This window comes from Miniopterus natalensis, chromosome 10 (assembly GCF_054644295.1).
Source record: "Miniopterus natalensis isolate mMinNat1 chromosome 10, mMinNat1.hap1, whole genome shotgun sequence".
In the NCBI taxonomy this organism is placed as follows: domain Eukaryota; kingdom Metazoa; phylum Chordata; class Mammalia; order Chiroptera; family Miniopteridae; genus Miniopterus; species Miniopterus natalensis.
Window position 1 is genome coordinate 9,036,758 of NC_142090.1, and position 17,442 is coordinate 9,054,199.

A 17,442-nucleotide genomic window follows, 5' to 3' on the forward strand; every position below is an offset into this window, starting at 1 on the left:
CAGGTGGTGGGCAGCAGGTGTGTGACAGGGCTGTGATGGGCTGGTGGCACCTCCTAGAGAAGGGCAGCAACCACGGCTGGGACAGTGCTAGGGAACAAGGCTGCCTTCCTCTCTCTGGAGACTTTCCAGGGGAGCCCTTTGGGTGAAGCATGGGTGCTCTGGGCTGGAGAGGGGAAGACCTCACAGCAGAGGAAGCAATCCAGGCATGGATATGTAGCAACCTGTTCTGCCAGCTCACCTGAAACAGCCTGAACTTTGCAGAGGTGGATCAGCATCTGGGTATCACATCCATGTTCACAGATTCCTATTATCTGTATGGCATCCAGCCCCTTAATGCTGCTTAGAGGTCAGATAAAGGAAGGGGGTCTTTGATCTAGGTCAGCTTCCTTGCTATCCAGACGAGAAAACTGAGGCACAGGGAGGTGGAAAGATCAGCAGCCACAACCACATAGTTGCTGATGGCAGATCTGGGATTCACTTTGCAAGTTCTGTGTTGAATTTGAACTTCTCAGCAATATAATAATTACTTTTACTAAAATTCACCTCTGTATTTTGAAACTTAAAGTACACTTCAGCCTCTATCACTTTGCTGTGTGTTGAAACTTACTAAGTCGGTATTGCCCTACCTAGAAATATCAAAGCATAATAAAGCTTTTGAACCACTTTTGAAGTTGAGCTTCTGACGAATGTCATTGTCTAAGTCAAACACTGCAAAGCTGAAAAGGCATATGAGCTGGTACCATCAGGATAGCTCACCAGAGCATCCCTTTGTCCCCTGCCCGGTAGATTCCTTCCATCCTGAGGCCAGAACTTCCTTCAAAACCCCAAGTTCTCAGTCGTTTTGTCCAAACTACAGTTTCGCTTATTTATCAGCAATTCCTTATGGAGAGAAGTGGATCCGTGGTTCAAACACCATTGACAAAGACAAGTGTAACAAACAACCGCTTTAACATTATTAAACATTTAGGAAATGTTATGTAAATAACCTCCTTTATACTTGTATGTCAGGCACCCTTTCAATTACTTAGGTGATGTTTCCTCCCAAATCTGAATTTCCACAAGGGTTTTCTTTGAATAAACGGTGCCCTTATAACTGGTTGTGTCAGCGGGAGACAATCTTGATGTAGACACCATTTTTTGGACCCAGGGCAGATTTGGATTCTAGCTGCAGTGGTACCTAAAAGAGAGGAGATTAAAATATTTTGTTGCTTAACCACATCTAAAGGAAAACTTCCTTGGAACCTGGCCTGAAGCTGGGTTGTGGAAATTCAGCTGAGGGCTGAGGGAGCTGGGCTGAGAGAGAGCAAAGCAGCCTCCCCAGCAGGACCCTGAGGAGCCAGTAGAGCTGCCTCTCCAGGAAGGCACTTGTGCTCCTCCCCCTGCCCTGTGTTAACAACATCCTGCAGGTGAGGAGGGCACTTAGTTTCCCATTTATTCTCCCAAGAACCCTGCATAAGGGGTGGTAGTGGCTCACTTTGCAAATGAAGAAACGAAGGTTCAGAGAGGCCAAGCGACTTGTTCAAGGTCACATGACTAGAAGGTGGCCGGCAAAGCTTCAAAGCTTCTCATATCTCCATCTCCCTCTCTCTGCCCAGCCAGAAACTGAGCATCCCCCTCTGGGAGGGGCTGGGGGGGGAGCTCATGCTGTTTCCTGCTCAGGCATGCTGTGGTCTGGCCTCAGTGCCATTCAGAAAGCTCTCTTATGTCTAACTGACAAGGCAGAGCAATGGTGGGCTGGGGTCTTGGAAGAAAAGCCCAAGAAATACTTAAGAGCCATGTGGAAAATGATGGTCCAGTGGCTAATATGAGCCCTTTTGAGGAAAGAAGAATCCCCAGGCCATAGGACTGGGGCCTTAGCAGGCTTTTCAGATGTCTTTGAGGATTACAGTTTGGATGGGAGACCAGTTTTATGCCCAGGAAACAAGATGGCCAAGACCTGTGCTATCCTGTACAGTAGCCACGAGCATTATGTTGAATGCTTGAAATGTGGTTAGTGCAAAAGAGAGGCTGATTTTTTAATTTGATTTGCTTATTAAAATTTAAATAGCCACATGTGGTTAGCAGCTACTGTATTAGTGCACGTCTAGACAAACTTGAAACACCACTGGACTTCAAAAAAAAGGAGAGGTCGGTTGGGACTAGCAAAGTCAGGGAGGGCTTCCTGGAGCCCTGAGGTGGGCCTGGATGTGGAGCAGAGGGAGGGCTTGGCAGTGAGCAAGATCTGATTCGAACCCCAGTCTCTCTGACCAGTCATTGAATGAATGAGCACCTGCCATGTGCCTTAGCATCCAACAATGAATATGACAGACTTGGTCCCTGTCCTTATGAAGCCTGTAGTCCAACTATGTGACCTCAGGCAAGTTACTTAACCTCTCTGAATCTTATTTTAGCTCCTCATCTGAAAAATGGGAATAATAAAACCTACTTTGCAGGATTACTGGGTTCTCTTTGCCAAAGAGGGAAGAGCTAGAGCATCTTGAGGGTCAACCCTACTGTACAGAGAGGAGTAATAATAATAACAATAATAGGCCAGATTCGCTGCAGAGAACAGGGTGAGAACCCCTGAGCCTAGAGCAGCAGGTGAGCCTGCAGGGGGCTCACCTGAGTCTCAGGGCAGGCTTCAAACCGGAACTTGTGCAGGAGGTGGAGCAGCGTCAGCTTGACCTCCAGCAGCCCCAGCCGCACCCCGAGGCAGCTCCGGGGACCCGCTCCAAATGGCAGGTAGGTGAAGGGTCGCCGGTACCTCCGGGCCTCGGCCGTGAACCTGTGGGGCAGAGCAGTCAGGGTTGGCCCAGGACATCCGCCTTCATTCCGGGGCCTCTTTCAGGCACTGGGTCTGGCTGAGGGTCCCCTACATCAGAGGCGACGCTCCTACCAAGGAGGCCCAACCTCCACCAAAGTCAACAGAATCCTCTTTTCTCTTGGTCCCGTCCCTAAGCTCTGGAGCTGGTGGCTGCTAATCCATGAACTTGCGTCTCCCTCCCCCAGCCCTACAAGCGCACTGCCAAACTAAGAATCACCTGGAAAGTCAATGTTGCCTCCCGCTTTCCTACAATCCATCGTGGTGTTAATGAGCCTGCAGGCTCGCTCACTATGATCCAGAAAGACAAGCGTCTTTAAGAAACCACAGCCCTTACCTGGACCCTAGGCTCCACCTCTCCATCAGCCAGAGGGGACACCAGCCATCACCCACTTCCTAGAAGAGCCCCGGGCCCTAGCCCTCACCTGCCTGGAGGCCAGCTGCCTTCCTTGCCTGCCCCTGCCTTTCCCATTCAAGCAGTGAAACTGAACCACCGGTGGCTGTGGCATTTGAATCCCCGAAAGCCCTCCCTCGGAGGAATTGCCTATCTGCCACCAAACGGCAGCGTGTGCCATGTGTGTTCAGTGACAGTAAAGCTGAGTGACAGCCACTATTAGTGAAAGCCAGATTACTTCTTACTACCTCTGCACTTTTCTGGGCCCAACGTGCCCTGGACCCACCTTTTTTCAACCTAATATTAATGCAGTTTTTATTTCAAAGGTGATGCTATAAGCCCAGCAGCCACTGTGTATAGTTCTTGATCTTTACCGTATTTCCAGGAGCTGCTGTGCAGCAGGATACAGTATTTGTCTAGGTCCCACAGCCCAGTTTCCCTGTGACGGTTGTAGAGATAGGGTTTCGTTCCCTAGGAATTGGAAGCACTGAAGGTGGAACCCCCCTGCGGCCTGGCCAGCCCACCCCTGCCGGGTCGCCCAGGAGGGGATTCTTTTGAGGAGGGGGTGTGGATGTGCCTGCACAGTCTGAGTCCGGAAGCCTAGAAATGAAGTCCTGACAATGACCAAATCCACACGGGACAGGAAGGGGATCCAGGTCTACCATGTTAGCATAGCTACATCTCATGAATTCCTGGAGACATTTGGTTGGTACTCTTGTTTTGGAGCAGGCTCCAATTTTTAAAAAGGAAATGAGGTTTTGTTACTATCCCGTGCCCACCTCAAATATGATCCTGTGTCCTGTGTCCTGGCTGGAACAAACAGAAGACACTCATTTGAAATTGCCTCGTTCCTTGCCTGCAGTGCTGCCGAAATGCTAACTCTCTGGATTCCTTTGGGGGCTTTTAAAAACGGTAGTTATTTCCTTTGAAAATTATGCCTCGTGAATGAATGAATGCCTTGGCGTTTGATCTTTGGGGAGGACATTACTAGACATTTACCGAATCTGTGTCTCCCCGAAGCCAGCCACCTCTAGTCCCCTGACACTCACATGCCTCAGGGGCCCGTTCGATGGGGCAGTGCTCACCTCTCAGGGTCAAACACCTCGGGGTGTGGCCAGTGCTCTGGGTCATGGTGCAGGGCACCCACGGCCATCTCCACCACGGTGCCTGCAGGGATGCGCTGCCCCAGCACCTCGCAGTCCTGCGCCGCCTCCCGCGTGAACCTGTGGGGACACACGGGTCACCCCCGCCTTGATGCATAGTAGAAATGAGGAGAGCTAGGGTGGGGGGATGCTGGAGTAAAGGAAGTCTGGGTCTGAAGTGTGGAATGAGGTTAGGGGATGGGAAGAGGAGACCCTGCCCTTTCCAGGGGTGACCCAGGCCCACCCCATCCCCATCCCCATCCCCACCCCATTAAGCCTGTCCTGCCGAGTACCCTGCAATCTCTAGGCTCTTTGCTTGGTCCTTGGTGAAAACACATTTGACCTCTTTCCTCCGTCCAGCCTGAAGCCCGTGTCATGCCTGGAGTTGGGGGCCCGCAGGTGCCTTCGAAGAGCTGCTTTCTGGTGGGGGCTTACAAGGCCCCTGGCCACACCCTCCCTCCGTAGTCCAGGCTCTTAATTGCCCTCACCCACCCCGTTGCTTTACCTAAAGGAAATTTGGGTTTGAAAATCTGTTTCCCATTCATCGTCTATGTTGCTATGGATAAGTTCTATCAGAGAGGAAGCCTCTGGTCATTGATTTTATTGAATGGCCATGGCATAATTCATCTATATTTTATTTTTTAAAGGCTAGACTATCTATGTTTGTGTATGAACATACAATTTCTGGAAGACTTCCTAAACTACTAGCACTGTCTCCTCTAGGGGATGGAGTTGGGGTGGGGGATGACAGGGGGCCTGGGGTGGCAACTTTTTCTTTGGCTCCTTAGGTTTGTTTTTTTTTTTTAAAAAAGTATATTATTTTGGCAATATAAATAATTATTTTAAAAGTTAAAAATAGTTTATGCTGGCTTTTGCTTCAAGTGGTAGGACCTGGCTTCCCTAAATATCTTAGAGGAGATAAAATTATTATAGTAATTATAGTTATAAAAGAAATTAAGAGCAACTGCAGCTCCTTGCAGCATTCATCACTCTATTATGAGCATTTAATATAAGAGTCAGGAGCAGGAAAGGGCAGGGCTGTGGGGCCCCATTCAGATCCTTAGTTACTAATACAATTAACATGTGCTTGCAGCTGGGAGCAAAACACCAGTGAAGTCAGAGCAGGAAGGTGGGGGCTCTCATGAGTGCAGCCTCAGTTCTAAAAGGATCAAACAAGGCCACTCCCCAACATCCCTTCTTTTTCATGGAAATAACTTGGACCTGGATGCCAGACTCCCTAAAAACTAGAAGACAGTGCCTTCCCTCCTTGCACATGGGTGGCCTTCTGTCTGGCTCATTTGGCGGCTTGAAAGGCCAGAAAAACCTCTGAGTTATACCTCATAGATCTTGACTCACATAAATACCTACTCAGTAAGAATTGTGTTTTTCACAAGGGCCTTTCTGAGTTATTTTTATAGATGGGGTGCCAGTCAAGTTGTGTCAATGCTTGGGAAAAGCTAGCAGGCTTTTTCTGAGATTAAAGAAAAAATAAAAAAGAATAGAATAGAATAAACTAAAATAATGGAATAGAATAGAAAAATAGAACAGAATAAAGACTAATAAAATTCTCACCCTCCTTACATTCACCCCAAATCCTATGCCTGGGCCAAAGCAAATTGGCCTCTTGGTCTGGGTAGAATAATGATGGTTTGCTTGTCTCATTTCTGTTGTTTGATAACAAAAACCAGGAGAGCTGATCCGATTGAAAATACCAATGGAGTAGGCGTAGAGGAAGGTGAGGCCCAGGGGGTCATGGCTTGCCCAGGATCGGAGCAGGACTAAGAGCTGCCCCTTCGACCTGAAGCTCAGAGCCTCTTGCCCTTCACCTCAGGCCATACATGGCAGGCTGCTCAGAGGGGCGGAGCGTTTCCCATGACTGTCCCACTGATTGTCACTGCACTCCATGAAGCAGCACGTGTGCCCACTGAGTACTCAGGACACAAGCTCAGAGCAGTACAGAACTTACCCAAGATCACACAGCAAATTAGCAAACTCGGGGCCAGGCCAAGACTGTCCTGACTTTCTGTCTACACCAGTGATTTTCAAACCGAGAATGTTTAAAACATGCGATACCTGACTATTTAGTCAGGGGCACTGATCTATCTCCCCTTAGATTGCCAAATAAAAAAATGACAACAGCCAGCACAACAATAGCCGCCTGGTGTAAGTGAATCAAAATTATATCTATTTTTTTTTTATCAGATCAGCAAAAAAAGTTGTGTTTGGTGTGCCGCAGAATTTTAGTAATTAGTTTATGTGTGCCGCGAGAGAAGAGGTGGAAACCCGCCGGTCTAGACCCAGGCTGTCATTACAGAGCACTGGCACCACATTCGACCTTATGAGGCAATTTTCACAAATGCATCCAGATACTCTTGTTTCCATCCCGCCCTCGAGCGGGATCACCGGCTGCTGCTTCCCTGGAGCGACGCCTTGGCGACTTCCTTTCACAGGGTGCGGCTGCTAGAGGCCAGCAGGAGAGTCGGAGAACTGGCCACAGCGTTTTGTGTCCATGAGCCTGTTCACTTGGTCACTCAACAGGTCACCTGTTCAAGGTCTTGTGGTGGATTTGTGATTGTGTTTAGATCCAGGAAATGATGTGTCTTTGATGAGTTTATACACTGTCCTCCCACTAGAGACTGTTCGGCTCGGCTGGGCTCCCTCTGTGGCAGGAGCCTGGGCACCCAGACGGGCCTGACCTGGGTCACTGGCCATCCTTGGGGCCCCGTAAAGGCTTCTCTCCTTTTGATGCTCTTGGCTCTGTTGTGTCCCTGAATGTCTTATTTTGAATTTTCTTTTAAAGCGTATAGCAGCTGCCCACAGTTCCCTTGGAAGGATGTTGGGTATAAATCATGAAAAAACAAAGATTGGATATAGTTTGCTCTGTGGGTCCCCACACATCAGGGAAGCCCCGCAGAGTCACTCTTAACCCCAGAGGCAAGAGAGCAAGGGGGCCCTGGCATTGCCACTGCTCCCAGGCCAGGGGACAGAAACCTTGTGCATGTGCTTGGGGATCACATGATTTGACTCATACCCTGTAATTCTCTATATTTGCTTTGGGTCTGAACATATTGGACAATATCTGCAATCACACTCCCTAGGGATGTTTTTGGAATATAATTTTAAGATACCTTCAAATCATCTACTTTTTTCTTTTAAAATGGCAAAATGTATATCCGCGTGGTTTACGTGGTATATTAACTCACAGAAATGTGGAAGGAGTTTATGATACACAGTTAAGTGCTTTGTGTGGCTTTTGTTTCTAGAGCCTGAAATCTGGCCACTGTTTCATTCTCTAAGGGTCTGGGGACCGAGGGAAGACCCTGGGCTCCATGAGATGCTCGTTTAGGGGACTTTGAAAGAAGCAGATGGCCTGATTCCTGCTCTCAAGGCACCTACAGGTCAGCGCGGCTGGAGGTACACTGGAGAAATTTTGTAGAGTGGTTGAAAGGTGTCCAATTATAACATGAAGTATAGTTAGAGCCGAAAGTGCTGGGGAGGGGGGCAGCGAGGAGCAGCGTGGCGTGGCTGGGTCAGACCTCCAGGTGCGGTGAATCTTGGCTTGGAGCTCTCAGGATGGCACAGGTGTGGGTTGTTGGGGACCAGGCCTTGGGTGGCCCCCTGGCAATGTCAACTCCGAGGGCACGGGTGTTTATCTGTTTTGTATATGGCTGATTTCCTAGTGCTTGGCACAGAGCAGACACTCAATACATTCAGCAGTTACTGAATGAATGAATGAATGAATGAATGGGCCAGGGGAATGGCAGAAGCCATCTAAAGCTAGGAGGCCAGCCACGGCTGGTGTTGCTCAGTGGTTAGGAAGTCAGCCTGCACACCAGGGGGTTGCAGGTTCGAATTCTGGTCAAAGGCACGTACCTGGAGGCAACCAATTGATGTGTCTCTCTCACATCGATGTTTCTCTCTTTCCCCCTCTTCCCTCCCTTCCATTCTCTCTAAAAAATCAATGGAAAAAGTATCCTCACTTCTTGGGTGACGATTAAAAATAAATAAATAAAGCTAGGAGGCCAAAGGGACTGGCGTGGGTTGGGGAGGAAGGTCACGTTAAGATGTTTATTGCTGCGGTTCCTGTGTGGAAGGCATTCTGTCTAGTGCCCCGGGGGATACAAAGAAACTGAAGACTCAGACCTTGCCTCCAGGGGCTTGAGTCCAGCGTTGGTGATAACGCAGGTGGTGACAGACTGAGGACAAGTGAGGACCCCAGTCAGCATGCTGAAGGAGCCCTGGGGTGCAGGGGGTCTGGGGGCCGGAGAGCCTACCTGAAAGCCGGCGGGTACATCCTCAAGGTCTCTGCGATCACCATGTCCAGGTAGGGCAGGCCTTCCTGGAGGCTGCAGTACTCAGGGGTCGTCTGACGGAGGGATCGTGACAAAGAAAGAGTGTCAAGTTAGACCAAGTCACACCTTTTCCATTAATGTTAGAATCCTGTCTGACTTTAGCAAACACTTAAACGGAAACCCCACAAGATCAGGAGTTGGCACTACCCAAACGGCCTTCGATGAGCACCCCGCGTATTCTGTTGAGTGGAACATTCTCTGTCCTTGTTTCGAGGTGCGACCTTACTGAGGCCTGGCAGGCCCGGCCAGGGGCTGGGCGTCTTTGAGCGTCATTCAGGGAAGTTTGGTTGTGGAACATCGTTGGCATTTATTGGGAGCCGACGATGCCAGGCTACGCGTGTACAGACACTCGCTTATGTAATCCTCCCAGCAAGCCGGCCAGGGGCCGTTAGACGCAGAAGCTGTGGGGGCAGGTGCTCACTGGCACACGGAAAAGTTAGAGGGCAAATAGTGAAACGGCAGAAAAAAGAAAAGTTTGCCGCATCTATAAAGGGTTAATAGTAGCAAAACCCAAAGAGCGAAGAAGAGAAACTCATTAGAAAAACGGTCAAAGGCTACGAAGAGGCGAAGCAGGGACACATTGAAGAAATACGAGCTGTCGCGACAAACACACGTGAAAGCAACGAGTCCGTTCGTCACCCATCAGACTGGGGAAAGTTGGAAACACTGATGAGATGCTGCGGGCGAAGGTGTGGAGATTACAGCCCCCCACGTTGGGGGCCCTTGACACCCCCTGCAACTTCCCCTGCCCGGCACTGTCCCTCTGGCCCCCACCCTGAGAGACGACATCGAACAAAACGACATTATTGGAGGACCTGCTGCGCGACTGTGTTCCCGCAGAGGTCTGCAGATCTCGGGGGGTGGCAGGCTGCTGTGGTTGGGGGGCGGGCCCTTTAGGAAGAAAACGCGTGAGACAGGCTACGGGACATTTGTGATAAAGTCAAAGTCTTCATTTGTTCCTTCCCCGGGGGAGATTTTAACTGTGCCTCTAAGCTGTCAGCTCAGTTTGCCCACGTGAGCACCAGCTTGGTCGGGCGGCTCCGACGTGGCCCCACATCAGAGGCAGCAGACGGCTTTCAACACACACGGGCACTTGGGCCCTGCTCCCAGGGCTTTGATTGTTGGTCTGGGCTCAGGCCTCGTGTTGTAATGGGATCCAGGCAAGACGATGCGGTTTTTCGTCCCTGTCGCGTTTACAGACCAGTCTACCCACCCGGACCTTGCTCTGCCTGCCTGTAGTTCTCTCGGGAAAATCGGGGACAAAGGGGTGCTGAGCCAATCCTGCCAGCAGAGGGCAGCAAATGTATGGCAAATGGGAGCTCCCCAGGAGGCTGGGCCCCCACTCAGAACCACGCAGACCCAAAAGGACCCCGGTCATCAGGAATCCAGGCTCTTCATGACAGAGGCGAGAACAGTGAGCCCCAGAGAGGAAAGCCTGTGAACCCCAAGTCGCACAGGTAGAGCTCGTGGTAGAAACCCAAGCGATGCGCATTTAGCAATCCCTCAATGAACATCTACCGCACACCAGGTGTTGGGCCAGGCACCGGGGACCCACCAAGGTCAAGTCTCTGCTCCCCAGGGAAACAGGCCTCTAAGTAAATCCTTACACTGCATGTGGGCGTAGGAACGGGTACTCTAGCTCTTTTTGGGGAGCTCGTTTACCTCCTCGATCATTAACACAGAGAGAGTTGGTGCATCCTACTGACCAGGCAGGGTGCTGGGCACCGGGACATTGCTTTGAGGCCCACCGACCCTTCCCGTCGTCTGGGAGCTCACAGCCTATCTCAGGGTGCAAGCCGGTCGCGAGGGTTATAGAGGGGTGGTCATGGGATGGGAGCTGTGGGAAAACAGCCGAGGGACACGCACCCTGGCATCTGGGGGCCGGGGAGGCTGCTTGGAGGAAGTGATGTCTACACAGAGATCTTTACGATGAATAAGTGAATGAAAAGTGAATCAGCTGGGATGCTGATTCAGACTAACCAATAAAATCCCCAAAAAGAGTCAATCCCAGGACCTCGGACCCTGAGTGGGTATTCGATTGCTTACTGACGTGCTTAGGAAGTTATGGTTTATTTTTAGTGTGATGATGGTATGGTGGGCCTGCTTTAGAAAAGAGCCCCTTTCTTTTAGAGACATGTTCTGAAATATTTACAGATGCCATGATGAAAGAGCAGGCTGACCGCTCGCCCCAAACATTTAAGATGGAAGCAGCTTCTTGAAGGCGGGAGGCTGGGACCTCGGGGCTGAGCTCTGCTGTGTGGTCACCTGGGTGTGCTCAGGCCTCTGGCCCTGCTGGTCAGGCCGAGGAGGGTCTGCTGTCCTGGAGCATCAGGAGAACTTGGGGGGAGAGGGGTCTGAGCAGAATATTCTCTATGTCAAGCCAGGAAGCACTTTAAGTGTCTTCCAAAAGATCTTAAAAAGTGGTCCCCAAGGGTTCTCCCTGACTCCTGTTACACAGAACAAATAACTCAGAACTGGATAACAGGGAGGACTCTCAAAATCCACCTGCCCTGCCTCACACCCAACAAGGATGCCCCTGCGGCCTCTGTCCCTGACCTTGGCCGTGCCAGAGTCATTGCTGGGTTCGGCCGGGGTTCCGTCCTGACCCATTGCCCCTCAGCCACGGCCTTGGGCCAGTTGCCAAGGCAACATCAACAGGTTACCTGGTCTGCAATTTGGGGCCGTGATGATTCCCCACCCCTCTCTCAGCAGCGTGGCCGAGAAGGTGAAAGGTCTCCCGAAGCTGTAATGTACCAAACGAGCCGATTATACTTCTGTTTGGACATATTCAGCAGCAGGGAGCTCATTTCATCCCAAGGCCCTCTGCTGTGTACAAAACTACCCTCTAGGGATGTGTCAGAGAGGACAGCAATTCTGAAACCCTGTAGCATTTACTTCAGCAGGAGCTTATTTCATAAACTAAGTAACTGTGATCTGAGAAGGTTGAAAATAAGTAGTAAATATTTACTAATATTTAACATTGGGAAATATCGACTAAATACTTAATGATTAAATATGTGGGAAAATAGAAATTAGAAAAGCGAACTGAATCTTTTGTCTTGTGGTTTACACTCTCAATCCAGAGTTCCTTCATTTTCAGGGAGACTTTTTTCATCTATATTTGCTTTGCAATGGGCAGTAACTTCTAAGGTTATTTCTAAGGTTTCTGAATTCTTCTGCCCCCTCACCCCCAATTTTTTTTTCCCTCTAAGTTTTTTCTAGATGGCTCTTAGTGTGTCGATCATATAGTTTAGGATCTGTAAGCCAATAAGCCACTATTTAAATGGAATAAACCTGACGGTCACGGGAACTTCATGGAGAATCTATTCCTAAAGCCTTTAGGAAATCATATTACTCTCTCCTATTAATATCGCTTTGTTGCATTTAGATTATTGTGTACATTTTCTCTGCAAGCTACACACACACACACCCTGAGTCACTCATGCCTACACCTCCCCTCTGCCCCCCCAGATATGATGTGGAATATACATGAGAAAATAAAATAAAAATGTCATTGCTTCCAAAAAGATTTTTCCTGGAGGTTCAGGGACTTAATAGAAAAATTACCATTGCCCTATTTTGCTGAAGGAAATAGAAGCAGGGGGCGGCTTCGGTTTGTTCCTCCCAAGGGCAGCCGCAGCCTGAGAGGTACCGACGGGCGCTCCCCCCTGCGCTGCTGGCCTTGGTGTTGGGTAAAGCGGCCTGAGTTAGCCCTGCCCTCGCCTCCAGGTGCAGGGAACTTGAAGTCCCTGAGGACGCGGCCTTCTAGCGTGGGGACAGCCAGGGACAACGCAGACAGGTGAAGAACAGAGATTGCCATTTGCTCTGATTCTCCGAGGGACGTAGGCTATGGCATGAAACCAACCCGTGGGAAGTGCGGGGCCTTTGGCTTTGTCCTCTTGCCCACTGACCCAGAGGAAAAGCCCCTCCCCTCGCGCCCAGTCTCCAGGGTGAGCACTGAGTCCTCGGGGAGGCCTGAGCGAGGGCCTGCGCTCCCCACTAACCACTTCTCTAAACAGGGAGCCGGGGTCCTTTCAGCTCTGACTTTCCCATAGATGTGGCTGAGGGAGCTGTTTCAGGGTTGGAGCGAGAAGCGAGGGGGTGGGGGGAGTGTGGGGTGGAGGGTGGGGGTGGGGAATGGGGGTGGGGGTTACAGAGGGGCAGGAGGGGGTCTTTCCCTCCACATCGCTGGCTTGCCTAGCCAATGCCCAGGAAGTCCCACGTGCTAGGTTAAAGAGTTTGGCGGGTTTAGATGTAGACATGCACTCATACCTCAGAAAAAGTAATTAGGAAAGTGAGTATAGCACCTCTTCCACCCACTTTGAAGGGACGGAGACAGGCCCATCTCACATAAACACATGGCTTATTCCAGGTGTGTCCCCCGAGGTCTAGGCCATTAAGAAATTAGGTGGGGAGATATAATGAAAGAACATAAACCAGCCTGTGCGGGCACACACGCACACGCACACACACGCACAAGCACACACACGCACCCCCCGTGTCAGCCCTCACAGCCGTGGCCCTGGGCGAGGTTTATTGATGGCGCCGACCCCTGCAGGGACTCCTGCCTGCAGACATCTATGATAACAGCGCTTTGCCTCCCGCCACCTTCACCGCCCACCAAAGGACCTTTCCACCCGCTGCATCATTCGGTCCTCAGAACCGCACTGCGAGGGAGGCAGGGCGGCTTTTGTTGCCTATTTTACTGACAGAAAACAGAGATTCAGAGAGGTCCATGGCTTGACCAAGGTCACACAGCTAGTAAGCGGCAGAGTCAGAACTAAACCCAGATCTTCAGATGCCAAGGATTCCCTATCATGCCTGGGGCCTAGGCCTCCCCCTCCCTCTCTCCTTCCTTCCTTCCTTCCTTCCTTCCTTCCTTCCTTCCTTCCTTCCTTCCTTCCTTCCTTCCTTCCTTCCTTCCTTCCTTCCTTCCTCCCTCCCTCCCTCCCTCCCTCCCTCCCTCCCTCCCCCCTCCCCCTCCCTCCCTCCCCCCCTCCCCCTCCCTCCCTCCCTCCCTCCCTCCTTCCTTCCTTCCTTCCTTCTATTCCATTCCTTTTGTACATTTTTATGGAAAATAAAATAACACACATACAACAAAATATAGCACAAGCAGAAGTGTAGCCCAGTGAATCTTCCCAACGCAGCGTAACCGGAGCCAGATCAAGGCAGGAAAGATTCCCAGCGCTCGGAGCGCCCCCGGGTCGCCATCCTCTTGACCCTCCCGGGCGCCTACCTTTGCCTCTGCAAAGCCTTTAGGTGCGGGGAGCACCCGCAGGCGCCGGCTGCCTTCCTGCTCAGCAGCGCCCCGAGCCTCACCGCGGCTGCTGCGGGTGGTTCGCGCCCGTTCCCCGGGCGGTGCGGCCTCACAGTCCGTTCCTTTCAGCCGCGGGTGGCTGCGTGCGCGGCGCCCAGTTTGGGGCCTTGATGAGTAAACTGCATGTTCCCATACGGGGCTTTTGGTGGACGCATGTGCACATTTCTGTTGGGGACACACATGCCTGGGACTGAACTGCTGGGCTACAAGGGATGTGCATGGTCGGCTTTAGTGGATATTTCAAACGGTTTTACAAATTGGTTGCATGGACTGCTTAAAGTTTAACGGTGAATTAATAAAAAAGCAGCTTGTTAACACCCAGTCCCTTCTATTTTCTCTCACTGTGGGTTCCTCTTCTCCTCTCTGCCCGCCCCCTCCAGTGGGCTGAAATCTAACCACTATCTCTATGCCGGGAAAGGGTCGAGAGAAAAAAATAGTGCATTATTTTGGGAGCTGAGTTATTTATTCCTATAGTGTGTGTGTGTGTGTGTGTGTGTGGTGAATAAGGTTCATCTAATTACCTAATTTTAAAAAACTGTCCCACTGATCAGGCACAAGCACTCCTAAGCATAAAACACACTCTTAAAATGGACTAGATTCGAGTCTGGATTATTTGCTGTTTTTTAATATTTAGGACTGTGTTCTCTCCATTGCCATGGATCATTCACAGCTGATTGTATATAATGTTTAAAGAAAAAGCCCTTAAATAAATGATAGTTAAACCACCCAGCCCACTTTCTTAGCATTTAATTTGCAGAGAAATTATTTTTTGTTCACTTTCTCCCAGGCAGATATTGGGCATCTGACATGCACTTAGCAGGTCTGGGGGGTTGGGAGGGGGAAGAAGAGATAAGATACAGCCCACACCACACAACTTATTATGCATTTGGGAAACCATATACTTGTTCATTCAAAGATTTATTGTTGCGGTAATAGAGAGCCATTGAAGGTTTTGTATGAGTGGAGGTAACACTGAACATGATGTTTGTGATCTCACAGTGACGTGTAGGCTGAATGGTTGGAAAAGCTGGGAAATAAGACAGGAGAGACTACTGCAATAGTCCAGGCAGAAGTGATGAGCACCGATTGCTGTGTCTGCTGTCAGAGCGGGAAAAGGGGTTGAAAGAGAGACGCAGTCTAAGCCGAGACTCTCCACCTTGGCTGCTCCCTACTCATGCCAGGGCCTCTCCCCAGAATACTCAATGTTAATTGTTGTGAATGGGGCACAGGAATTGGTGTGTGTGTTTTTTAAAAGCTCCCTGGGGTATAGAGCCATTGTAATAAGGGAAGACTTCCCAGGGGAGGTGGGGCTTTGGAGATATGGGCTCCAGCTAGGGCGTGAAGAGATAAAACTGATCCCCAGGTTTCATTCCCGGGGAACTGAAAAAAAGATGGAAACATGATGAACCTGGGTGGGCTGCCTCCTCAGGAGGAGCTGGCTCTGGCGGAATTGAGGGCCCTGGGGAGGTGGATGACTGCTCTAGGATGGGGGTAGGGAAGAAAAGCATGGTGCTGAGGACTGAACCTGAAGGATTGTCCAGGGAAAGGTGACTCTCAGAGAGACTGGAAAGAAAGGGACTTGGGAAAGTGTCGCTGACCTGGACAGCTCCAAGGAGATTAGGACGCAGAAAGGCCACAGCATAGGTCAACAGGGGGAGGGAGGCTATGGCAAAGCCAGCATCCCTGGGGTTAGAGGGTGGGCAGGGACAGAGGGGATGGAGCAGGGGGGACTGACACCGCCCTCCTGGGAGGCTTGCTGAAAGAAGCTGGGGAACAGAACAAACCAGGGGGAAAGGGGCACTGTCCCATGACTGAGCAACAGGCGTGTCACAAAGGGAAGGAGCGCTTCCCCTGTAGTTACAGAGGGCGGAATCAGGCCCAGTGGTAAGTCCCAGCGAGAAAGACTTTTACTCAATGCAGGGAATGGGTTTCCAATGACAAGAACTTAACAGGGAACCGGGCAAGCCCCATGCCCACTAGAGATTTCCAAAAGCTGTTAATAAGCACCCGACAAGGTCTCTCTCTGTAGGATATTCACAGATCGCTCTCCAGTAGGCGGTGGACGTGGGCCGCTCCACGGCGCCTTCCCCATCTGGGACGGTCTGATGCCTCACGACCATCCCCCCTCCACCCGGGGACAGCCTGTGACATTAGCAGATCCTGGTCACTCTGCCAGGCCGAATAAATGTCACAAATGTCACAGGAACATGGAGAGTGATCGACTTGCTCTATTTCACAATCCCCCCCACCCCCAGCATTCCCACTCCGGTCCTGTGTGCACGGCGTTGATAATTCAGTCTAAAAGGCAGGGCCCAGGTCACTCAGTGTTTGGGGAATGGTAAACAAAGATAAGAGCTTTAAGCACTGGAATTTATTTTTTATCCACCCGGCCTGAAAGCCACCGCATGGTAAATTTAGAAGGCCGATTCCAGACCCCTCCCCGTCCTCTGGTTTCCTGCCTCCTCCTCGGTGCCCATGCTCAGAGCAGGGCCTCGCTGACCGTGAACCTGAGATGTGTTTGTAAAGCCCGGGAGCCTTTAGAGGCTGCCTGCCTGGGTTTATAAAAATGTATCATCTGAGGGCCTGGAAGGAAGGGACCATTTCCTCGGAGAGCTGGCTCGGCTTGCCATCCCAGCAGCAGCTATCTACCCAAATATTTACTCAAATATTTACCTGAACACCCTCCCCGGGCAGGGAGGTGCTGGGCCTCACTCACACTGTCGGGGGGTGCGTGCTCCCCAGGGAGGTAGCCAAATTTCAGAAATTTCGGCCATTTCAGGAGACCACCCTACAATGTATTTACAAAGGTCTCCCTCCCGCCTGGGAATCTATAATTGAACAGCCCTCTTTTCTATGTAGGTTAAATCCCTTTGCAACCAACTCCAAGAACCTGTAGAAATCCTTTGTTGGCTGGGAATGCTGTTGTATTGAATATTGTTGGAAATAAATGAGCCATTGTCTGGGCTGAGAATTTTCTGGTTAGATAGAGATCTCCACTGTGATACGATTGATTGTAGCAGGGGTTTGGGTTTTTTTCCAGGCTCATTTTAAATTCCCTGTTTCCTGCTCAGTCCATTTTCACATCTCAGGGTATACGTGGGGAGGGTGAGCTAAAAAAAATGAAAAAACCTCCTTTCCCCAAGAACGATGTCTACTGGCCTAAAGTGGCATCGGGGACCACATTTTAACAAATGCCCAGAAGTGAGGTACATCTGTCGGCCAGTTCAGGGGAGAGTCAACCAGCGCTCTCAGCTGGCAGGTGACTACAACAGTCACAGATGATAAAAAAGAAAAGAGCAGAGACTCTGAAGACACATGAGCTCAACCCTCCAGTGTTCAGACAATGAGCCCAGGGGGTCAGGTGACTTGCCCTCACTTTTGCCCACAGAAACCCTCCCTTATTACTCTTTTTAAGAGAATAATTCCATTAAACCAGC

General features: G+C 50.5%; 1 protein-coding gene across 1 annotated transcript in view; it reads right to left on the bottom strand.

Moving 5' to 3' along the window:
* Nucleotides 1-2,568: 2,568 nt before the first annotated feature.
* TBXAS1 (thromboxane A synthase 1) overlaps nucleotides 2,569-17,442 on the bottom strand; it is a 125,476-nt gene continuing 110,602 nt past the window's right edge. Inside the window, exons 10-12 of the mRNA XM_016205077.2 lie at nucleotides 8,611-8,702; nucleotides 4,280-4,417; nucleotides 2,569-2,764 (exon numbers count right to left, since the gene is read on the bottom strand). Coding sequence (XP_016060563.2) covers nucleotides 2,569-2,764; nucleotides 4,280-4,417; nucleotides 8,611-8,702 — 426 coding nt within the window. The remainder of the gene's footprint in view (nucleotides 2,765-4,279; nucleotides 4,418-8,610; nucleotides 8,703-17,442) is intronic.